Here is a 25,715-nt window from a genome sequence, read left to right as displayed (position 1 = left end):
TCCTTCTGGCACTGAGTAACTCGCAATGTGGGCAGAGAACTCAAGCTCTCAAGGGCTCACTCATCCCCTCTAAGTTGGAAATAACAGCACGTGCCCAATTTCACACAGGATGTGTAAAGATGAAATTTGACAAAGGTTGAGAAAATATTCACAAACTGTAGAACACAAACCAGCCATGAGGCCTATTATTCTTACTCTTTGGAGGAAAACACATTGCCAAAAAAAAAAACAAACCTGTTTAGACTAAAAGCCAATTTCAGAAAGTATAGCACGAGGCAGGAAAACAAAAACCCATGAAAACTCAAAATATATCCAACCAACCATTCTGTTCTTCTGGCCAGAATATGAAGGTCACTCTTTAAGGAAAACTGAAATACGGATTTGATTTTGCTTTATACTACACACCTTCACTGGGCCTTGAGGTAGCCATGGTGTAGACTAAACAGGAAGTGTAGACTAAACAACTGACTTGGCCACAGCGCAGCCTTGGGTGAGAGGAGTGGGGGAGGTAATGGGTGGAGTCTGGAGCAGCTTCTGAGGGAGGCCTCCCTGGGCGGAGTCAGCTGGGCAGGCAGGGCACCTGGGACTCCACTGCCGGGTCTAGGCCAATCCCAGTTTCCCCGTTCCAGTGGAGAGAGGAGACTGACCCCGGGGGGTCCCTGGAAAAAGCCTGGAGACACAGAGGTGACCTGGGAAATGTATTGCTGCACACGGAGGTCCTCTCAGGCCCTTGGGAAGTATGTGGACAGCATTCAAACTGGAGGCCAGGCGAGGATGGGAAAGAGTGGGGAAGAGAGAGGGGGTCAGCACTGTCAGAGAATCAGGCAGCAGAGGGAGAGGGTGGGGAGAGGCAGGGATGGAGAGGACTTGAATGCAGCCAGCCCTGCCAGTGGACCGGGCTCCCACAGACCTCATGCCAGCTTGGGGAAGGCTCCCCGAGCCCTACAGGGGAGGCTATGGTGGTGCTCAGGCACACACAGTGCCTTTGGAGCGCGCAGCCATGCCGAGGCCATTGTGCTGATCTGGCCTCTTCTTTTCCCTCTGCAGAAAAGTGATGACATCTGAGCAACAAGAAGCAGGGGCTGATTCTGCCCGCAGAAGAATGAGGGGATACTGCAGGGGAATGAAGAGAAGAAGGTGACTGAATCCAGGAGGGGAGACACCTTCCTGTTCCTCCTCCCAGCCTTGGAGCAAGTGTGGGGAGCGGGGCTGTCTGCACTCCCTCCCTTTCAGCCTCCCACCCTGAACCTATTTCTCACTTTGTTTCACATGATAGGAACATGATGGCATTTCCTGTTACTCACCATGTCAGCAAATGCAGCTACTGCCAATTCACAAAACTGCTTTCCTCAGGTCAGTGGGCCAAATGGGCCCCAGCTCCACCAAGGCATTGCCTTGGCCTGCCACTGCACAGCAACATGGGGCTCCTAGGCTCAGAGGGTCCCAGGGAAACACAGAGTGACAGTGGGTTCAGTTCCTGTCACTTCCCCTCAGTTGACTTTGTGACCATGGTCAACATGTGACCTCAGTTTCTTCATTTCTTAGAGATGGCGCAGGCCACCTTCCCAGGGCTGTTGTGAGGGCCCATGAGATGGCGGTGCTAGTGCAGTGTCTCATACTCTGAATCTTAAAGATATTCTTTGAGCATCTGCTGTGTCACAGCCACTGTCCTAGGAGCCGAGGGTATAATGGCCAAACAGCCCCAGCCCAGTCCGCAGAGGGCTGCATCCTATAAGGGAAAAAGGCAACCAAAAGCCACTGCTGTATACTAAGGACAGGCAGGGGAGGTGGAGTAAGAAATAAGATTCTGCTAAGAGCTGAATTACTATTCGACCCTGCAATCCCATTACTGAGTATATACTCAAAGCAAAATAAATCATCCTACCAAAAAGACACACGTACTCACACGTTCGTCACAGCACTATTCACAATTGGAAAGACATGGAACCAACCCAGGTGCCCATCAACAGTGAACCGGATAAAGAAAATGTGATATATAGACACCATGGAATATTCTGCAGCCACAGAAAGGGACAAAATCATGTCCTTTGCAGCAACATGGATGCAGCTGCAGGCCATTATCCTAAGCAAACTAATTCAGAAACAGAAACCAAGCATCACATGTTCTCACTTAGAAATGAGAGCTGAACACTGGGTACACATGGACATAAAGATGAGAACAGACACCAGGGACTCCCTGGGAGGGAGGAGGGCAAGGGTTGAAAAACTACCTATTGGGTACTATGCTTGGTTCCTGGGTGACAAGTTCAATCATACTCCAATCCTCAGCATCACACAATACACCTTTGTAAGAAACCTGCACACACAATCCTGGAATCTAAAACAAAAGTTGAAAAAAAAGTGCAGCTTCCGAAGTCACACTGATCAGCAGCAAATCGGCTGTGTCACTTTCAGCAAGTTACGTAACCTGTCTGTTTTTATTTTCTCAACTCTAAAGAGAAACAGAAGAACATCTACCTGATCATGTTGTAAGGATTAAAGAAAGGAGTTTAAGTCCCTTTGCACAACATTTGGCCCAAGGTGAAGTCAGGCAGCAGCAGTGATGATAATAAGCAGATAACGGTGATGATAAGAAATGTGATATTCACCATGGGGAGAGTATGGGGTGCTACAGGGGGCTTAGCAAGACACCTCATCCAGTCTTGAGGTGGGAGAGGAGACCACAGTCAGGGAAAGTTTCTCAGAGATGATGTTCAAGCTAAAGAATAACCTTAAGTGGGGCCGGGCATGGTGGCTCACGCCTGTGATCCCAGCACTTTGGGAGGCCGAGGCGGGCGGATCACGAGGTCAGGAGATTGAGACCATCCTGGCTAACACGGTGAAACTCCGTCTCTACTAAAAATACAAAAAATTAGCCAGGCATGGTGGCGGGCACCTGTAGTCCCAGCTACTTGGGAGACTGAGGCAAGAGAATGCTGTGAACCCAGGAGGCAGAGCTTGTAGTGAGCCGAGATCATGCCACTGCACTCGAGGATGGGCAACAGAGCGAGACTCCGTCTCAAAAAATAAATAAATAAATAACCTTAAGGGTTATGAAATTAACCTTTAAGGCTAGCTACGTGGCTTGAGAGGAAAGGATTTCATACTGCCAGATGCGGCTCACACTGCACCCTCTGTCGTGGCTGCAGGAACACTCAGAGAACCGGGCCACCGCAGGGCCCCAAAGCACTGCGTGTTCTGTGGAGCCTTCAGCAGCAGCAGCTGCAACCAGAACAGGTATTCTGGAAGCAGGGCCACATGCTCTAAAAGCAGCAGGGCCAATCTCCTGCCACATAGAGCCAGCTCACCACCAGTAGAGACAGCAGCTTGGGTGACAGGCGGCAGGCAAACGGGACTGCATGGCCACCTGACCTTGTGCATGGCCACTGACAAGTCAAGAGGGCCCTCTATGTATCATAATCACACCCCAGTTCTACAAGTTCTTCACAGTGGCAACTGCAAATCTATCCAATACAGTCATCCCTTGGCATCCGCAGGGGATAGGTTGCAGGAGTCCCCACGGACACCAAAATCCACGGTGCTCAAGGCCCTTCTATAAGATGGTGTTATGTTTGCATATAACCTACATACATCCTCCCACACACTTTTTTTTTTTTTTTTTTTTTCTGAGACAGAGTCTCATTCTGTCACCCAGGCTGGAGCGTAGTGGCACGATCTTGGCTCACTGCAAGCTCCGCCTCCCAGGTTCACGCCATTCTCCTGCCTCAGCCTCCTGAGTAGCTGGGACTATAGGCACCCACCACCATGCCTGGCTAATTTTTTTGTATTTTTAGTAGAGACGGGGTTTCACCGTGTTAGCCAGGATGGTCTCGATCTCCTGACTTCATGATCCACTGGCCTTGGCTTCCCAAAGTGCTGAGATTACAGGCGTGAGCCACCGTGCCCGGCCACATCCTCCCATACACCTTAAATCATCTCTAGATTACCTATAACACCTAATACAACGTAAATCCTACATAGATAGTTACTATATTTTAAAGTCTATATTATTGTTTAGTTTTCATTGATTTTTCTTCCCAAATACTTTCCATCTGAGGTTGGTTGAGTCCCCAAATTCAGAACCCATAGATACGGAGGGCTGACTGTACATTGTTCCCATCTTCATATTTTAAAAACTATTCAAGAGACAAGGTGCCACCCAGTTTCCAAAATAAAATCATTCAAGGTACACACACAAACTGCTTTCTACAATTTTTCTGATGAATTCTGTTTGTAAGCAGTAAAAACGAGGCCGTGGCTCCTGTAATTAAACCAAGCCTCGGTTCTGAACATCTATACGTTTTCCAGGATGCTCCTTCGGTTGACTATAAAAACCTCCTATCAATATTTGAGTTACTGGACTGAACCACAATTATGACTACAGCCTTAATGAACACCCTCCCTCCATGCCAAGAAAAGCTAACAAGCTCCCCAGTGAAAATGCAGAGATTTTTATATGCTTGAAGACGACATTTGTGATTACCCTAGGGCTTTTTAAATTAAAAGTCTCAGTAGTAAATTTTGATTGCTAAACCTAAAGGCAGGTCAATAAATAACTTGGACAGTCTCTTCAGATTTTTCATGTGAGTGAAACTTCCATTGTCATCTCCAATCGATGGCACAGACTTACCAAGGTCAATAAGAATCGCATGCTGCTGGGAAGTCAGCTGCTTTAAGAGTTCTTTGTATGGCACATCCTTTGGCTGCTGTTTGCTGGAAAACTGGTGTTTAAGGTGGAATTGCTCAGCTAGAAATTTCCAGATTTCACCTCGGTGATGACGTGGCACACCTTTAAAAGGGGGAGAAGATATGGAAATAATTTATGCACAGAATACAACTTAATAATAAAAATGAATTGTGTTTCATGTTCCATTTATCCAAATTCTTGTTCCTTTTTTTTTTTTTTTGAGACACAGTCTGGCTTTGTCACCCAAGCTGGAGTGCAGAGGCACAATCACATCTCACTGCAGCTTCAACCTTGTGGGCTCGAATGATCCTCCCACCTCAGCCTCCCAAGTAGCTGAAATTATAGGTGCCCACCACCAGGCCTGGCTAATTTTATTTTTTATTTTTGTAGAGACAGGGTCTCTCTATGCTGTCCAGGCTTGTCTCAAACTCCTGGGCTCAAGCAATCTTCCTGCCTCAGCCTCCAAAGTCCTGGGATTACAGGGATGAACCATCGTGCCTAGCCACTGGTTCCATTATTAATTAACAGCATAAGAACAGAAGGGAGGCAACTAAAACCTTGCCCTATTGGCTTCTTCCCCTACTTCCACCCCCTATTCTCCCCTCACTTTCCTGGCCCCTTCCTCCTTTCTTCTCACTTCTCAAATGTATTATCATGTTCTGACCCTGTCAAACTCTGCAAGGAATAAAGAATATGACCTGAGCTCCAACCTGGTGCCAATTAACGACATTCTAGGGAAACAAAGCCAAGTATGAAAAGCTGTCATGTAAGATGTGATTTCAGAAACAAGAGAGAATCAAAAGGAAGTAGAGCTCAGATGGAAGAGAAGCTGGCTCATTTCTTTTTATTATTATTATTATTATACTTTAAGTTGTAGGGTACATGTGCACAACGTGCAGGTTTGTTACATATGTACACATGTGCCATGTTGGTGTGCTGCACCCATTAACTCGTCATTTAACATTAGGTATATCTCCTAATGCTATCCCTCCCCCGTCCCCCGACCCCAAAACAGGCCCCGGTGTGTGATGTTCCCCTTCTGGTGTCCAAGTGTTCTCACTGTTCAATTCCCACCTATGAGTGAGAACATGCAGTGTTTGGTTTTCTCTCCTTGAGATGGTTTGCTCATTTCTAACTGAGCAATCAAGGTTCCACAGAATCCTTCATTTGAGCCAAGCCTTAAGGATGAGGGAAAAGGAAGAGAAAAGTACAACCAGAGAGAGGGAACTGAGAGTGATTCGGTTTGCCTCAGGCACAAGGGTGCACATGGAAGAGAGCAGCTGGCAAGAAGGCTGGAAGGGTTATTGTCAGAGGCAAAATTGACGGCAAGAAACCTGCCCCATGTTTGGTAGCTCCAGGGAACCATGCATGTTTCTGAGCTGAGGTGGAGTAAGCTAATCATAGCTGAGATTCTGGAATTCTGATGAGGCTTCTTTCTGCAAGATAAGCTGCAAGAAGGGCCCAGAGGCTGGGTAGGAACTGACTGCATAGACATTGCCATGTGAGCATCCAACAAAGCTCTAAAAACAGAAAATGTCCAAGAGCCTCTACCTAATGCTTTGCATGTGATTAATTTGAATACTCACAGTGATTAACAATGTCTAAAACTTAAGAAAATTCTCTTAAAGTCAAGGATGTTATTTAGGGCAAACCTAATTTTAAAAGGTGACAGTTTTGAACCAAAATTCTTTAGCTCATTACTCAGCTATTACAAGGCCAAAAAGGTGGAAAAGGGGAGAGCAAGAAGACTGAAGAATAAGATGCCAAGTCTTTCTTGTCTTTTGGGAGAAAGGAAGCCTCCGAGTTAGGCATTGATCTTTCTTTCCATCCAGGAAGAAAAGTGGCCTCTTTGTACCCTGCCCTGCCACTCAGACAGCCTGCCCAGGAGGATGGTTTCTCTGGTTTCTGTCTCTGGCCACCTTTGGGAAAAGTTTCTGCTCTGGCAAGGTAGCAGCAGCAGATAGCACTGATTGCAAGGCCACTATGCACCATCACCATTCCATGCACGTTACGTGTATTGGCCCATACCATCCTCATAACCTTCTAAGGGAAACATGATTATCCTCATGGTAAAGAAAAGAGAGGCAGTGAGAACAGGTCCCTTGCCCCAGGTCATTAGGCCGGTGAGTGACAGCCCAGGGATGCTGACTGCCATTTTCTCTTGTTGTCCTCCATGTCGGAAATGTCCAACAAGGCTGCTACTCAAATGGGGACTAGAGAAAAAATATTCTGTGTTCTTACCTTGCAATTAATGATAAAATAACCATCTGTGGATTTGAACCAAATAGTAATCATTTTATTAACAGATTCAAAAGTCTCACTGGGCCACCTCTTGGAAATACTTACTGTGTAGTAAATGCTTTCTTCTTTCCCTTTCACGTATCTTTTTTTTTAAGTTGGTCTGTAGAAGAAATACAGGGCCCCTGTAAACCATGACCACATCCTATACCTTCTGTAATTTTATCTCAGCATTAATAAAATGATCCTGTAGAGTGAGTTGAATGGTGTTCCCTCAAAAAAGATGTGTTCACTTCCTAATCCCTGGAGCTTGTGAATGTTACCTTCTTTGCAGATATAATTAAGGACTTTCGGAGGAGGAGAGCATCCTGGATTATCCAGATGGGCCCTATATCCAGTGACAAGCATCCTTATAATAGACATACAGAGGAGGAGATGAGAAGGGGAATCAATGTGACCAAGGAGGCAGAGGCTGGAGTGCTGTGGCCACAAGTCTAGGAAGCTGACAGCCACCAGAAGCTGGAAGAGGCCAAGTACAGACAGGCTGACAGCATGGTTTTGGAGCTATGGCCTCCAGAACACTGAGAGAATAATTTCTGTTGTTTTAGTCACTATTTTTGTAGTAACTTGTTATGGTAGCAACAGGAAACAAATATACCCTGATATCTGCTTTCTACTATTATTCTATTTCTTGTCTCCCTCTGCTATTCCAGCTCATAGATATATCCTGGGTACATATACACACACGCACACCCTCCCCACAAATACTTCAAATGCTGATGAGAAGTAAATGTGGGCTAGAAAACAGTCAGCATGATAAGTGATTTATAGTGGGGCTTTTTTCCACAAAATACTTTTTCTCAAACTGGGAAAATTTTCCCAAGTTATGAAATGTCCAATTTCCTATTACTAAATCATTTCCATTGTCTTATCAGACCTTTATTTTTTGAAAGAAAAGAATATTGGCTGTGTCACTGGACAGTACCAGATATTGTGGTATTCAGGAGTAAGCTTAGATTCTGTGATTTAAAGCACAGGATCATGCAAGTTGGACCCAATGTTTTTGCTAAGAATGGCCTGGAATGCCCTTCCCCACTGTGGTGCTGCCTTCACTCCTAACCCAAGAGAAACCTGGCAATGGAGCCCACCTAGGGCTTGCAGGCAGGGTCTGGGAGGGCAGGAGGCCGTTCCTCCAACCCCCATGTAAATAGCTTCTTACTCACTTAAAAAATAATATACATTCACTGTTAAAAAGTGGGGCAAAAAAACCTCTGAAATGCAAGAGGTATAAAGAAGAAAGTGAAAAACCACCCATAACTAGAATGAGCATATATTTACCATCCAAAGCAGGAAGCTTTTCAAAGTGAAGAAGAGGAAGGCTATTAATAATTTTGCCAGGACAGGAGTCATAAACCAGGGCTATGCGAGGTGAACTGGGCTCTATGGTCATCCTGTCTATAACCTGGACATCTGCATCGTGGGTGTTTTTCCATGTATACACAAATGGAAATATCAACAGTACAGGAGACCATGCTGTACTCTTTTCATTTAACAACTTAGATATCTTTTATATCAGTAAATACAGATCTACTTATGGTGTCGTTTTCAAGGAATATGACATGGGATAGTCATATGTTGGGTTTTTTGTTTTGTTTTGACTATTAAACAATGTCACAATAAGCATTCTTCTTACTGCAGTACATTTTTGGCTGATTAGTTTCTAGAGTAAGTTTTTATAAATGGCATTGCCGGGTCAAAAGCAAGCAGAGTTTGCATCTGGCCCTTATCATCAGCAGCCCAGGCAGCCACTCTGCAATCCCATTCCTAAAAAAGACATTCCAGCTTATAAGGTTCTATCTAGGTATCTTTAGAGAAATCATTTTGATGTGTACTAAACTGAATTATCTATAATGTCATAGGATTATGTTATCTTCTCCTAAATTGATACCCTAATCCTGGCCCCTCATCTAATTTTAACTCGGAAAATTTTATAAATTCCTTTATTTCCATCACTTCAGGGTCTTTTATGTCACTATGAGGAAGGGCCTCTTAATCCACACAACTACCCTCTCTTTCAAGGTCTCTGAGGTGAGTTGGCCTCTACTTCAAAGGTCAAAGATATGATTCAAATTTAGTCTCAAATTTTTAGATGCACATTTTTATTCTGAGCCACAAAACAGACCGCCATCATTTGTTTGGAGTTGTTAAATCTTAATGTGTTAAAACCACCTGAATGACAAAGCCCCCTTTATGATTAGAGCTTCTGCAGTAAAAAGTGATGTGGCAAAGTCAGGCAACACACAAGGAAATTTCCAGGTCAGCCTCAGCTCACTCCAGTATACAGAATGCTCAATCATCTGCGCCCAACTTTCACTACCCAGGGTCCAGATTCCTAGAGTATTTCTATTAGCCCCCACAAATATGCCCAGTGAAAAACAAATATCCAGGTGCCAGGCTTCTAAGAAGCTCAAATATTTGGAATAGCTGTCACAGACCCATGCAATTTGCCTTTCGCAGAAACAAAGACACCTGAAGGTGATCATCTAGGCAACTGTGAATGGGGAAGAACAGACTCATTCTTTTCTCTGCTTTCTCCCTTTTCAAAACAGCAATTTGGGGTCATTTGATGTAAAGGTAAACCTCAAGCAAAAGGTACAGGTGCAAGGAATATTAGAACTGGAAGAGAGCTCCAAGATCCTCTGCTCGGTGCAAGTCTCTCCTGCTATCAGTAAGGGGGCAAGAGCCCAGAAAGAGGGTACCTGCCAAAGTCACACTGAAAGCTGCTGTCAATCCAGAACTTCGGTCTTCACCACTGCATACATGTTCTGAGAAAAGCACCTAGAGATCCTGTTCAACAGGAGGCAGTGCAGTACGGTGGTGTGAACCCAGCTCTGTGGCCCAGAGCCACTGCTCAACTGCTCTAAGCCCAAGTTTCCTTATCCACAGAAAAGGAAAAGGTGTAACAAAACAATAAATACCCATGATTACTAAAATTGATGTCAAAATTCAGAAAAGGTTAAAAATGCCTAAAAAACTATAGTAAAAAACACTGCTTTGTTCCATTAATGCTCCTAGAGATGAAAAATGCATATGCAGGCCAGGAGCAGTGGCTCACACCTGTAATCCCAGCACTTTGGAAGGCTGAGGCAGGCAGATCACCTGAGGTCCAATATGGTGAAAACCCGTCTCTAGTAAAAACACAAAAAATTGGCCGGGCATGGTGGCTCACGCCTGTAATCCCAGCACTTTGGGAGGCCAAGGTGGGCGGATCATGAGGTCAGGAGATCGAGACCATCCTGGCTAACATGGTGAAACCCCATCTCTACTAAAAATACAAAAAAAAATTACCCAGGCGTGGTGGCGGGCACCTGTAGTCCCAGCTACTCAGGAGGCTGAGGCAGGAGAATGCCATGAACCCGGGAGGCAGAGCTTGCAGTGAGCTGAGATCACGCCACTGCATTCCAGCCTGGGCGACAGAGCAAGACTCCGTCTCAAAAAAACAAAAAAAAAAATCCCACAAAAAATTAGCCAGGCGTGGTGCCGGGCGCCTGTAATCCCAGCTACTCAGGAGGCTGAGGCAGGAGAATAGCTTAAACCTGGGAGGCAGGGGTTGCAGTGAGCTGAGATTGCACCACTGCACTCCAGCCTGGGCAACAAGAGTGAAACTACATCTCAAAAAACAAAAAAGCAAAAGTGCATATACAACGTTTTCCCACTATACAACTGATAAACTCAGGAAAAACCCATTCTATACATACTTGAAACCCTTATTCAGAACACCTGGTTATTCATGATGAGCTCAACCAGAACTCAGTAGCATAGAATCAGATTAGATTCAGGCTTTTACTCTTGCCAGAAGACATTAACATATACTTTTAAAGAAATCATTGTTTGACTAGAACACTAATAATGACTGAAAGGAAGCTTCAAAATAGCGGTTCTCAAACTATCTGTGAAGCATCAATTTTTTTTCTTTTTAAAAATTTTCCAATCTACTACAGGCTGATATTTTTATACGATACAGTAAAAATAAATTAGAAAAACAAAATTTAAAAAAAAACGGACAAAATATAAGTCCACATTTTTAATTAGGATCACTGTGTCAAATTGCTGGAAACATTTCCAAATGCTTAGTTTCAAGTTCTGTACTTATTCTTCTTGGTCCAGTAACAGTTTGGGCTGGCAGATCTCACTGAAAAAACAGTGAATCCTGCCCGCTCTCTAAGGCCTTACAGTATAGCAGACACATGCTGTGTGCTCCTCACAACATCCACTGTCAGCACACACATCTTACGCTTGTAGATACTGGAGCTCAGAGAGGGTGAGGCATTTGTCTAAGATCACACTGCAAAGTAAGTGGCAGGGCTGAGATTTAAGCCCAAGACCACCTGTCTGAAGTCTGTGCTCCATACACTATGTTGTCTCCCTAGAGTACCCAGAGACAAGCCATACAATTAGTTTCTAGTTTATAATTTAATTCAAAGTATATCATCAAATCATTATCCAGTTTATAGGCAACGAAGCCCTTGGGTGTTCCTGTCTTCTTCTTATTTCCTGGCCTTCTGGAAATTTTAATTAAGAGGAATCATGAAAGGTGGTGAAACACATGTCTATTAAGTAAGGTATATGGAAATAGATTAAGATGTGATGAAAAGAAGGGAGATGGCCACTAAAATTAGACTTGACATTTTTTTTATTCCACACTTCTCCCCAATCACCAATGAGGGGTGAGGTTGACTAGATGCTTCCCAATGAAGCTTACCTTGCCCAACAGCCGAGTGCATTTTTTCCATGTCAAACTTAATTTTTGATCTTCCTGGAGTGCTAAGCATCTTTTCCCACACTGTAGTTACTTCTTTAAGACAGGGAGTAATTTCTTCATAATCGAGCTTCAGGCGCTTGTTCAGCAAATCATTTTCGGAGGCTGGAATAGACCATTCCAGAGCGCCTTAGTAAAGCTATGGAATTTCCATTACACAACATGGCTGCCTACTTGTTATCCCGCTGAGATGTCATGCAGTTACAACTGGCTTAACGCGTCTAAATATAAGTCACTGTCCATGCCTCTACCCATTTTCCTTGTTTTGGAAAATGCTAAAAACCTAGGAGGTATGTGATTTCTCTTACCCCTTCACCCCCAACATACTCTGTTGGCTCTACTGCTAAGATATAACCCACATCTGCCCAATTCTTTCCATCTTACCCCTATCAAACCATGAGCCTCCCCAGGACAGGAGCTATGTGTTATTAATAAAATTCCCAATGACTAGCATGGTTAGAACTTGATGCAATTTTTTTCATCTAAACTAGGAGAGGCACTCTAAAGATCGTTTTCTTATTTAGAGCCAAACCTCCATTTGGTAGCTTCTACCATGGGTCCCATTTCTGCTTCTTGGAGTTAAACTGAATAAATCTACCCCTTTCAAATGACATCTCTCAAATATATGAAGAGAGCTACTGTTTCCCACCAAACTTACTCAACCTAAAGCTGCATGAAGAATTATAACTAAATTATCAAGCCCAGGGGGGAATAACATCAATAAAGGGAAATCTTAAATTGACAATTTACATTGATTCCTGGACCCAATCTCTCACTTCACGGCCACAGAAACTGAAGTTCAGGAGGATCAGGTGATTTGGTGCTGGTTATTTACCAGCTAGAGGGAAGCCAAGCAACTCTAAGCCCAGGGCTGCCTTCCTCTCAGCTTTTATGGTTTTCCATCTACCATCTTTAATCTTTTCCCTCGTACTCTGATGAACACATTTTTAAAAATGTCAACCCTAGATTTTTTAGCTAAGAGGCTGGGAGGCTCAGCAATTAAATGACCCCCACACTTGCAGAGAGTTTAGAAGAACTACAATGAATATTTGATTTTTAAACCATCACGTATTATTTAACTAAGAAAAATGTTTTTAAAAAAAATTTTTAAAAATGTCAACCCCAGATTTTTTTTTTATTTTTTAGGCTGTGATTTGGGCTATGAGAAAACACAATAAATGTCACTAGAGTTGAGCTAATCCTTGCAGCAAATCAGGTTTGGGGCTAGCCTTGCTGCACTGCAACTGGTGGCAACACTGGGCTCTGGATACCAACGTATGTTCCTCTGGCAGTAAGGCTGCTACAAGCACGTCTGGCCACCCTAACAGAGCCCAGCAGGCAACATGAGCATCCTGCTCTGTAGCTGACACAACTTCACACAGCCAGAAAGAACTGGCCAGAAGATTCAGCTGAAAAGGCTCAATCCACAAACATCCTGCTGTTTCCGTATCCTAACAACACTGCTGCCTGAAATCAGTGGCCTCCAAAATGCCTTATCAACCAAGGCAGATGGTGCAGAACTACAACAAACACCCAGGCTCCAGGGCAAGAACTTCAGATACAGGACCCAGCTGTTCGCAATATTAAATAAGACCCCACACACCCATGCGGTTTGTAAGCTTGTAGAGATAGGGGAAGAGGACTGACTGAGATCAAACGTAAATTTGCAACAAAGTTCTCTAAAATATTTACTATGATTTAACACAAATGTCTGAGCCAACTTGGACTTTGTGATAACGTTCAGGTCTGATTTGTGCCTACTCTGGTGGGTGGGCTATGGCTGCTCCATCCCCAATTCTGCTCTGTTAACAATGGCTTTCCCAGACAAAACTGTCTTGCCAGCTGCCACCATCTCTTGAAAGCTCAGAATGGAAAGCTAATAGGCTGGAAGGCTCAGCAATTAAATGACCCCCACACTTGCAGAGATTTTAGAAGAACTGCACTGAATATTTGATTTTTAAACCATCATGTATTATTTAACTAAGAAAAATGTTTTTTAAATAAAAAACATCAACTGTAATTCAAAATTTAATGTTATCACATCATTTTAATCTTAGTAAAGCATAAAATGCTGAGTTATATGGATTAGCTCAACTGGCAATAACATGTCAACACCAAGCCATGGCTGTATTGAATCACATGTTGCGATCTTGCATTTGGCTGCTCACATCTTCATTTAAAAATACAGAAAAATGGGCTGGGCACAGTGGCTCATGCCTGTAATCCCAGAACTTTGGGAGGCCAAGGTGGGAGGATTACCTGAGGTCAGGAGTTCCAGACCAGTCTGGCCAACATGGTGAAACCCCGTCTCTACTACTACTACTACTACTACTACTACTACTACTACTACTACTACTAAAAATTAGCCGGGTGTGGTGGTGGGCACCTGTAATCCCAGCTACTCGGGAGGCTAAGGCAGGAGAATCGCTTGAACCCAGGAGGTGGAGGTTGCAGTGAGCCGAGATTGCGCCACTGCACTCCAGCCTAAGCAACAAGACCGAAACTCTGTCTCAAAAATAAAAAAGAAAAAAAAAAGGGAAAAATGGCCTTGCAGAGGAGGACAGCGGAGGACTGGTAGCTTCAAAGAGAGGCAATGCTTTTTGTTCTAACAGCAATGAAAATTACCTATCTAATTTTGGAGAAATCACAACTTCAGCTTCCAAGTGCCTACAATGGAGTGAGGTAGACTGAGATGACATAGTATGGTTCTTTCCAGAATGCGATGCTTCCAGAATAGTAAAAAATATTTGACTCATCTACTATTCAAGTCAGGAAACAGGCTTAACCATAAGAAGAACTTCCTCATACACATTCTTCTAAATTCTTTCCCAAAGAGTATGCAAGTCAGCTTGAACCCCTAATCAATTTCAAGAGCCATCTCAGATGCAATTTAACCTTCCTTCAAGAAGGGAGAAAAAAAGAAACTCAACGATAGAATGCCTATCTCTCTAAGTACATAGTACAGCAGGTCCTCAAATAATGTCTTTATGCTCAATGTCGCTTTGTTATAATGTTGACAAGAAAAAAATGGATTCCTAGCCCAGGGCCATTATCTGTGTGGAGTTTGTGTTCTCTTCATGTCTGTGTGGGTTTTCTCCAAGTGCTCCAGTTTCCTCCCACATCTCAAAGATGTGCACATTAGGTTAATCAGTATGTCTACATGGTCCCAGTCTGAGTGAGTGTGTGTGTGTGTGTGTGTGTGTGTGTGTCACCCCAAGATGGAATGGCATTCAGTCCAGGGCTGGTTCCTGCCTTGCCCCCCAAGCTGTAGGGATAGGTTCTGGCCACCTGAGACCCTGAAGTGGAATAAGTGGAAAAATAATTACCTCTCTCTTTTTGTTTTTTTTAAGATGGAGTCTCACTGTGTTGCCCAGGCTGGAGTGCAGTGGCACCATCTCGGCTCACTGCAACCTTTGTCTCCTGGGTTCAAGCGATTCTCCTGCCTCACCCTCACAAGTAGCTGGGATTACAGGTGTGCACCACCACGCCTGGGTAATTTTTTTTGTAATTATAGTAGAGACGGGGTTTCACCACATTGGCCAGGCTGGTCTCGAACCCCTGACCTCAGGTGATCTCCCTGTCTCGGCCTCCTAAAGTGCTGGGATTATAGGAGTGAGCCACTGTGCCAAGCCAATAATTATCTTATTTGTATTAATCTTGCTTAAATGTTTGCATAGCTCACATTTACATCAATATTTAATATTAGAAGTGTCTTGGGTCTTTATTTAGAAGTTTGGTGATTTTTTTTTTGCCCAGAAATATGCCATAGGAACTTAACTCTTGTTTTTATCAATAAACCCTTAGTAAAATTTGTTTCATTATACACCATTTTGCTTAAATTCGCAGTTTCCACGAACTTATTGGCAACATTAAGTGAATACTTACTGTACACTCTGGCTGATTCTTATCAAATCTTGCATCTATATTTAATGTAAAAGTTCTGCCCTGCCCCTAATCCACCCCGACAAAACTTACTAAATATTTTTAAGCAATCAGGCTCTTATTGCTAGTTATTTTTTTATCAGCAATCCAGGTCCTGTACATACTAATACAATGGATTAACGCTTCCAACATTATATTAAGCAAGTTTATTGTGTTTTCACCACAAAGATAAACACATGTTGAACTTTACAGAGCTAAGAAGAGAAACGAAGTCAAACAGTAAAAATAAAAGACCACAAAAACTGAACACTGCCAAGAAGCCAGATGAAATGAGGAAGCATTAGAAGATTGTTGGCAAGGGCCAGTAAACTTAATGCAACACCTGCCAGAGGGTTCCAGGTAACCTTAGGAAACTCTTGCCTTTTCATTCTAGTCTGTCTGGTCATTGCTTGCACAGCAGAATGTATTCTGCTTTTGTGGCACACTGATTTTGCCTCACCAATTACAGCTGTCCTCACCACAAAGAAGACAGCTGTGAGCACCGTTCCCATTTTATAGCTATGCCCTGATTTTACATGGCTGTCATTTGCAAGAAGATTGGCCAGTATTGGCATTAAAGTTTATGACCTACATGATGAACATAACTGCCTTTTTCCTCTTCAACAAAAATACCAAGATACACACCAATATAACTGCTGTGCTCCCGAGCTGTCATTTAACTGATGACACATGTAGTAATGCCATCACTATCAAACATCTTTTAGACATCTGCTTTTAAAATTACCTTCACGAACACACAAGAAAGTGGCAGAAAAACTGGGTTGGAAGAAAACAGCACTCACCTGCTCTAAACGCCCCCCCCCCCCAGTGTGCTATCACCTTCCACAGCACCCTGATGGGAGGACCCATCTTTCTCAGCTTCAAAACTGCACATTGGAAAGCTTACTAGCCTATTCCAACTGTGGGGCTACTTTCATATCAAAAGGTCTTATTCCTTTATATTTCATTTTCTGTTTTCAGTCAAAAGATATAGACACTACCTCTTTACATTCTATGAATTCGTACTTTTCAACTGCAGAAACTATGTTGCTGGTACACAGTGTTGTCATAACTCACAAGCACTGTATGGACATGCACAGAGAACGTCTATCCACTCGCTATGACACTAGCTATGCAACTGAAACTCATGGATGTGACACATTCTCAGGAGCTTATTCCTCAGATTTGGTGTCTTAATGACTTTCAGCTCTATATAAGCATCGAGGTCATTTTAAAAGATCAAAATTTGCAATCAAGAATGATGCTGAATGAAATGTACTGTAATTCCAAAATTGTTCTGGGGCAATGGCAGGGTGACTGAACCATCTGCTACATCTTCCCTTTGAAAGAGATTATGCAGACTTCCTGCTCAAAATCTTCACTACTTTATCAGCGGGTGGTTCTCTAGATACCCTAAGACTCATGATCTTTCCAAAGAGTATGTAAACTTTGCATCTTAAGCTACTTTGAAGATAATATTAATTGGTTCCAGTGTCAGTATGGAAACAGGAAATGAAAAAAATCTAACCTTTCAAAGTTCATGTCATATTTTGACACTATTGATATCAGTACAGGTAGAATTCAGCTAATTCTTTTTTTCAGATTACTTGCAAATCACTGAAAAAGCACATAGAGTGAAGTTACACATGTTAATGACTTACACAAGAAAAGTTCATACCTAACACACAGGCACAGACTATGGCTGAGGATAAAGCAGAGAGAGAGAGAGAGAGACAGAGGGGAAAACAAAACAAAACAAAAAGCACCTTTCAGTGTGTTACAGCTTAGATTTAAAGCTTGTATCTCAGAAGTTCTAAACGCTGTACTAACAGTGACCATAGAGGAATAATGAATATAGTTGGTGAAACTATCATTAGATCACCAGAAAGTAAACAGTGTTAATACTACTCTGAAAAAGTAAACAGATATAGATAGATGTGTACATTAGACTATTGTGCTGCTATATTTTTAAGACAGCATGCTTATGTCTGATGTGATTAACTTCAGAGCCAAGATAAGACCAGGCCTGTTCAATATCAAGATGGCAAACCAACCTTGGAGCTTCTGATTTTCCTTCTCCATTCTAAGCAGCAGTATCTGTTGAAGAATAGCCTTTTGCCACAGCTCTCGGAGCTCACAAGATGTCCTTTTCTTTTCCTCTGGTGGGGGGCCAAAGGGCCCATCTTCACAAACTGGTTCTAAAGGAGATCGTGGGGGAAGCTCTCCCAGCTCTGAATAATCTGGAAAGGGAGACGGCATTCCAGAATCGTCATTTTTCAACAAAAAATGCACATTCAAACACAATGCCAAATCAGCAAATTCTGTTCATTCAGATAAAATATAATAATATCACCAAGTTTAAAATTCATGTGTTAATATGCATTGGCATAAGCCATGTCTGAGCCACAAACGTGAAACAAATGATATATCAAATAGTAAGCAAAACTTCAGTAGCTGAGGAAGTATTTAAAGATACTTGCTTTTTAAGGTGTAATATTTTTATCTCCTTCTGAAAATGTTATTTAATAATTATAGAAAACGTTCCTACAGTGCCTACTGTGTACCAAACTGTTCTCAGAGCTTTATGTACAATAATTTACACTCACAAAACTCTAAAACATGGGCATTATAACTATGCAGTTTTAAAGAAATGCAAACTGAGGAACAAGGAGTTTATGTAAGTTGCCTAATGTCACATAGCTAGGAAGGAGTCGAGCCAGGACTGGAACCCAACGGTCTGGCAGTCTGGCTTTCATGTGCATTCTTAACCACTGTGTTATCTGGCCAGGTATTCTGAAGGAAGATTAAAATGTATTTAATAGCCAGTAGTAACAGTAACCATTAGCAGACCTTCTACCAAGTGCTGGGCACTGCGCCGGGCATTTTATATAGGTAGACTCATTTAATCCTGATGACAAGTCCAGAAGGCAGATATTAGCCTGGAAACTAAAGTTCAGAAACTTGCCCAAGGTCATACAGTGAGTAAGTAGGTACACCGGCATACTCTTAACTCATGTCTTCCTGATTCAGAAGACTATTTGTTCCCACTACATATCACTACAATCCAAATGTTTCCTATGTCTAAATTACACAGCTTTATAGAGTCTTATTTCATTATGAGCCTATCAGACAAATGAATAAATTAAAATTCTACATCTTTTGGGGGTTTATATGCATTATAGGAGGATGTTACTGTGTACTGTTCAATAGAAAAGCAAGAATTGAAATTATAAAGTATCATCTCAATTTGATACATATTATGACAGGCAGTACAGTTCAGTGATTAATAGGGCAGGTTCTGGAGCCAGGCTGCCGGGATTCTAATCAAGACTCTGTCATTATTGATTCTGTGATCTTTAACAAGTTGCTTAACCTCCTGATGCTTCCACTTCCCGATCTGTCAAGTGGGTATGACAGAGCCTCCCCTCAGAGTGGTGGTAAAGAGACTGAGTTAATAGGCTATAAACCACTGAGAACAGGGCCCAACATAGAGTAAGAACACAATAAAAAAAAAATAGCTCTTATTGTTTCCCATCATATCTTTACTAGGGGCACAGAAAGAAATAAAAATTTCAGCTACTCAACTGTAAGCCCTAACCACGTTAGAACCTTGCTGCCTTGTTGAAAAGGGTTTTGGTCACCACACTGAGCACAGTTGCTGACACCCAGCAGGTGCCTGAGAAATAACTGTTGAACAAAAGAAGGGACAAAATACTGGGTTTACATGCACTGTTATTTATGTTTTCCCTGTATTTTCTAAATTTGTGGCAATAAATATTTTAAAAATAAAAACTAAGAAAAAATAACGCAAATCTATTCTAATTAAAATGAAAGATGGAAAAAATATTTTCCTGCAAAACACTTACAAAACAAATCCTTTCACCCCCAAACCCTATATACTTAGGATTAGTCATTACTGAATATGATGCAGTTCAATTGAATCCTTTTATTTAATCTTATTCTGCTGCTTGAAGTCTCTCATTTGAGCACTTTCCTTTCTTTTTTTAATTCTTTTACCATCTTGGCTCTTGGAATTCTGTGGAACACTGCAGTTGTGATTAAAGTTCTGCTTTACCTCACACTGGAAGCATATCTCCCACTGGTTTGCAAAAGAGTCTTGCAATTCCTATGATGTGTTCTGGCTGGCATGGCAGGCGCTGTCCTGATAATGAGGACAGTGTTTCCATGCACTCTCACAATCTCGTGTGCGTCAAGAGAACCCAGGACCCAGCCAGGCAACAGAAGGGAGCCCCGCTGAGGGTTAGGTGGGGTTGACCTGGATATTCTTTTTTTTTTTTTTTTTGAGACGGAATCTCGCTCTGTTGCCCAGGCGGGAGTGTGGTGGTGCCATCTTGGCTCACTGCAACCTCCACCTCCCAAGTTCAAGCGATTCTCCTGCCTCAGACTCCCGAGTGAGTAGTTGGAATTACAGGCATGCGCCACCATGCCCTGCTAATTTCTGTATTTTCAGTTGAGACGGGGTTTCACCATGTTGGCCAGACTGGTCTCGAACTCCTGACCTCAGGTGATCTGCCCACCTCGGCCTCCCAAAGTGCTAGAATTACAGGTGTGAGCCACCATGTCCAGCTGACTTGGATATTCTTAAACCCTACTAGTAAAACAAGGGCTCACCTCACCTAAACTCCTTCTTCTAATCTCATGCTTCCTGTTTACCACAGCCTTCCTCTTCCCAGGGTCTTGAAAGTTCCTACTGTGTTCCTTTCAAATTCGGAATCACAATGAGCAGGTGTAACTCAGGCCAGGAGGATGGAACATTCCTAACAGTAGAGGCTGCTTGTCCCCAGATCCACGTACTCTCTGCCACTTGGGCTACTGACAAGGACCACTGTCTATAGAAGTTTATGAAACTCCGGTTTTATTTTAGTATTCAGAGAAACTGGATCTGCAAAAATACAAGTATTGTTTGGTGACGACAACTGTGAGATTTAAGACCTAAGCTGTCTCCCTAATGTTTTCTACTTTTGTGATCTTTTTCTTATTATCACTAGTGACAGTTTGTTGAGCTTTTACCATATGGGTTCTTGGCACAAATAAGCTTGTTTGATTCTTACAACAATCTCATAGGACAGGTGATATTATGATCTCCATTTTCCAGCTAAAATAAATAAGGAGCAGTGAGGTTTTATAACTTGGCCAAGGTCACACAGCTAGTAAGGGTCAGAGCTATGATAAGAAAAAAGGTGTATTTTCCTCCAAAGTAAAAAAAAAAAAAAAAAAGTTTACCCCATGCTTCTCTAACTTCTACATGCACAAGCCTAACTGGGGATCTTGCCAAATTAAAGATTTTGATTCAGCAAGTCTGAGGGGAGCATTTCCATCAAGTTCCCCAATAATGCCTCCACTGCTGTTTCTCCAAGCACACTCTGAATAGCAGGGCTCCACGCTGCAGCTTTACTCTCTATTTCCTCATGCAACCCTATGCACTTCCTAGCACGTCGGCTCGTCTCTTTCACCCCCACCACTGAAAACACAGTTCAAATACTGTTGTTAGCTGCCTGAATTCAGGTCCTCAACACATGGCAGGAGCTTGTCCCAAATTTGGTCAGGGGATCCAGGCCAAGTCCAGAATACAAAGACATATCTGAGCACTAGTATTAATTTCACCTCTACATGAACTAAATAAAAGCTGATCCACTGTAAAGGTCAGCAAACAAACCCAAGAGTTTAAAGGAGGGTTTCTCAACCTCAGCACTATTGACATTTTGGGGCTGGATAATTCTTTGTCGGGAGGAACTGTTTTATACACTGTAGGATGTTTAGCAGTGGGCATAGTAGCATCTGCCCACCATCAATGCCTCTAGGCATTGCTAAATATCCCCTAGAGGTCAGGAGGAACAAAACTACCTCTAATAAGAACCTCTGATTCAGAGCTAAAATCTCACCATTTTGTCTCTCCTAAACCCTGGGAAGGGGCAAAAATGTATCTCCTTTATCCAAATTCATTTCACATGGTAACAATTACTGATTTTTATAGTTTACGATTAACAACAAATTTGTATATTTTTTGTTCATATTAAGAGTAGCCTGGCTACAAAATAGCTCAGTAATTTATAAAGGGAGATAGTTAAAAATCTTTGTTCTAAATTTGGCCTGCTGAATCAGTCCAAGTAAGCTGCTTTCTCAACAATGCAAAAAGATCCAGATTGGGGACAAGGCTTTGGTTTGTAATCAGTCCTCCTTCACACGTGTGCAGTCTTGAGAGATGTGGACTCCAGTGGAGTGGCAGGTCGAGGAGAACAAAATCAAAGTCTGAGGCAACTGTCAGCTGAGAACCTTGTTCTAATGATAAACCGGGGCACTGTTTCCACTTGCATCATTCCTAAGCCAATCCTACCAGCATTGAGTCCCTTATATGTATGCAGCGATGCGATGCGTTAGGTGGTCTAAGGAGGGCTACTCTGAGGTTTCTATTCTCTAGAACAATCCCAGGGATCCAGCTTCTCTCCCCGACTTGCATTCTTGCTGAGAGACAGCTGCACAGAGGCCAGTGTAGAAAGCGTGGCTTGGCTCAGTGCAATGGAGGCTGAGCCGAAGGAGGGGCTGCTCTACCTCATGGGCCAACTGTGTTGGTGCCTCTTGGGAAAACATATGCCTTCTGGGTTCCAGTCCCCTAGTGTAAAATGTGAGAAATGATATTTGCCGCCGACTGCCCAACTGTGGAGACCACAGGCACTGACAGGCATATTTATAAAGTCAGCAAAGCCACCAAACCAAAGGGCTGCGATAACAACTTAGTCCAGGATTAGATTTTACTATTCTGACATCTATAATGACAGGATGTGGAGCACTTAAATTATGTAGCCTTTCAGAAACAATAGCCTCCAATGGGTTCTAAGAATTTTAAAACCAGTCATAATTCAGGAGGCCTTGGAGATAACTGCCTCCTATTAAATCATTGCTGTGACACTCCCAACAGAGTCATAAATATGATCTATACTGGTATGTCGATATTTTAGATGCCAAATTATTCCCCAACAACTCTGTGCTGTTGCATTCTTTTTCCTGTGCTGTTGCAATCTTTCTATCTGCACACAAATGTGTGGGGAAGAGTATGACATTGCATCACTGTTATGAACAGAATCAATGCCATGATCAAGAAAGAGAAAAAGCAACGTGCACACGACCTCCTATCTGCCCAGTATCTGGCTCTCTCATTCACAAAGCACTGACATTAAGTTCTGAACTGCAGTTCTCCTCCTTTTAAAGACATGACATTAAATCACATGTTAAGTGCCCTGTAAGAAAGAGGAGCTCTAGAAGGAAATGAGAAGACAGATCCTTATTCTCCAATTTTCTGGCTTTTTCTGTGTGTTACCCACCATAGAGCATTTTATACCTCTCTTCATCCCTCTTGAAAATTCCGAACTCCATGCCAAAAAAAAAAGAAGTTAAAGAAATTCCAGTTATTCTCAAACCTCTGTTTGAACAACATAAATCGATTCTGGAAAGGAGAAAACTGAACATTAAATCTCTGGAGAAAAGTTAACAACAACAGGGATTAACATCTGCAGCGTCTGTTGTTACGAACAGCTCAAGAAAATTTCTTAGAAAAAACAAAGTAAAATGACCATGTAGACTTAATGTTGTCAAATTGTTTACAAAGCATGAGCAGCTTTACCTCTACTACAACAGAAAGCAGAGCCCAGGAGGCAGAGATTTCTGTGTTCCCTGCCATATTCCACACCTGGGAAACAGCAGATATACATGGAACATTCAATGAATGAACGGATTCATTTGCCCAAGTTCACTCTCAACCCTGCCATGACTTCTGTGGATCTTTTATGGAAAATATTCCAAAGATAACCTGATTATTTCCTACAGTTGCATTATATGACAGTCTAGCTAGAGGAAAACAGAATTTTTTAAAGACAACATTCATGGCTGGGCGCGGTGGCTCACACCTGTAATCCCAGCACTTTGGGAGGCCAAGGCGGGCGGATCATGAGGTCAGGAGATCAAGACCATCCTGACTAACACGGTGAAACCCCGTCTCTACTAAAACTACAAAAAATTAGCCGGGCGCCGTGGTGGGTGCCTATAGTCCCAGCTACTTGGGAGGCTGAAGCAGGAGAATGGCGTGAACCCGGGAGGCGGAGCTTGCAGTGAGCCAAGATAGCGCCACTGCACTCCATCCTGGGCGACAGAGCGATACTCCGTCTCAAAAAAAAAAAAAAAAGACAACATTCATTTAGTATAAAGAAATACTGTTAAGTTCCTGCCTCATGCCAGGCATGCTGCTAGAAATCCAAGTATGAATCAGGGTAGCAGAGAAGTACATGACTACTAAAATAAGGGAAATACAAAGAAAGTGTTCTGGAAGTTCAGCAAATAAAGATGAATTTCAGCTGTTTATAAGGTCAAGAGCATGGGCCCTGGAGCCAGGTATCTGGGATCGAACCTGGCTCTACCATGATCTAGCTCCTCAACCTCAAACAGGTTATCTGATCACTTGCCACCTTAGTTTCCTAATCTGCGAAATCTGCATAAAACTGACTAGTTCATAGGATTACTGTGAGCATTAATTAGGTAAATGTGTGGAAAAAAACAAGCCTGCACACAGTAAACATTTAATAAAATGTCAACACCATTCTTCTTACCATCATTGTTGTCAGTTTTCATGGAAAGGGGGGTGGTTCTGGAAGGACAGGTAAAATCCATGCAGGTTTAATTGATGGGAGCCACTTTAGTTAAAGAACCAGCATAAACAAGGTGTGCAGGTAATTATTAACTCATCACTGATAATGACCCATTTTGTCTAACGACCAGATAGTATGCGCCTGAATACAGAAGACAAGGCTGGCTGACTCTTGGTTGCTTAAGGTCTAGTCAATCCACATATTAATTGGTTAGAAATCGGGAATTCCAGAAGACTGGGGGTTTCTTAAGCAAAAGTGATCTCATATATACATTCTTTAGCACTTTAACCATATCCTGGCAGGCAGGGAGTGCACAGCCTAGTGGATCAGACATACATGAAAGGCCACTACCAAACAGTGAGAAGAAGTGCTGGAAAAAGAGCTATGGACACAGAACAGAGCACCTAACTCTGCCTGAGATGGGAGTCATGGGGAGAGGAGGGGTGTGATGAGGAGAGAGGTGCACACACACTTAAAAAGAGAAGCCAAGATAGGCAGAAACAAGGACCAGGAGCAAGAGGCCTGCAGATCTTTATCCCCACTCTCTCCCAAAATAGCCGTTTAGGGTTAACTTCCAAGGCTGTGTAAGGATGACTTAGAGATGAGAAAGTCAAAAGTCCTGACTCAGTCTGGTTAGAGGTCATGACAACAGCTCAGAGGAGCACTGAAGACCGCACGGCAGTGGGAAGTCCAGGGAAGAGAACCAGGAAGAGGCACAGAGAACAGGCCTGGGTGGGCGAGCCCAGGGCAGAGAGCACCAAGAGCTCTGCGTGGCCCCAGTGGCGGGCGGCTGGTGGCTCTAAATGGGAGGTCTACAGGAGCTGGAGAAGGATCAAGAAAAAGCTGTAGACAGGAGATAATGCATGGGAGAAAATTATGCTTGGAAAGAAGTGGTGTTTGTTTTTGCATCTGCAAGGGGAAGGAAGCTGTATTTTTTGAGGAGCTGAAAGTCAGGGCTCTCAGTTCTTGATTAAAGAAAACAAAACTAAAGAGAAACAAATATTCAGCCTCAGCCAGAATCTTAAGTGCTGATCTTTGTAACAGTTTGCCCTATCCTATTACCATTTCTGTAACACTGATTTTCAACTGTGGTTCTTGTAATTTTATGAGACATGCTGGGGTGGAAAAGCCCACCATGGCCCCTGGTCAGTGCCACCAGGATGAGCACCTGAGGGCTGTGTCTGGGAAGCTGGGCCTTGCCTCCCCAGGGACTTCCCACCAGCAGCCACGTCACAGTGGCGACCTTCGTCACCCTGCCCTTATTTTCCTTCTTTCTTCAGGATTGTGGGGAAACTGTCAGCGCTCACAGGAACATGGAGCTGAAAGGGACACTGGAAAATGACCCAGCTCAATCCCCCCCTCTCTTCCCAGATGTGGAAACTGAAGCTTAAAG

The 25,715-nt window shown here is 43.0% G+C and overlaps 1 protein-coding gene across 24 annotated transcripts in view; it reads right to left on the bottom strand.

Moving 5' to 3' along the window:
• Positions 1 to 25,715, bottom strand: part of TBC1D1 (TBC1 domain family member 1) — a 248,917-nt gene that overhangs the window by 29,680 nt on the left and 193,522 nt on the right. For 18 of the 24 annotated variants that reach the window (XM_063664446.1, XM_054484527.1, XM_063664448.1 and 15 more), the window contains 3 exons: positions 17,720 to 17,905; positions 11,688 to 11,849; positions 4,631 to 4,789 (listed from right to left, as the gene is read on the bottom strand). In XM_063664446.1, the coding sequence (XP_063520516.1) occupies positions 4,631 to 4,789; positions 11,688 to 11,849; positions 17,720 to 17,905 (507 nt within the window). The remainder of the gene's footprint in view (positions 1 to 4,630; positions 4,790 to 11,687; positions 11,850 to 17,719; positions 17,906 to 25,715) is intronic. The other 6 variants (XM_063664451.1, XM_054484528.1, XM_063664457.1 and 3 more) reach the window with 1 other exon arrangement.

Source organism: Pongo pygmaeus, chromosome 3 (genome assembly GCF_028885625.2).
Source record: "Pongo pygmaeus isolate AG05252 chromosome 3, NHGRI_mPonPyg2-v2.0_pri, whole genome shotgun sequence".
Taxonomy (NCBI): domain Eukaryota; kingdom Metazoa; phylum Chordata; class Mammalia; order Primates; family Hominidae; genus Pongo; species Pongo pygmaeus.
Note: the sequence above shows the minus strand (reverse complement) of the source record. Positions and strands in the feature narration are given on the sequence as shown.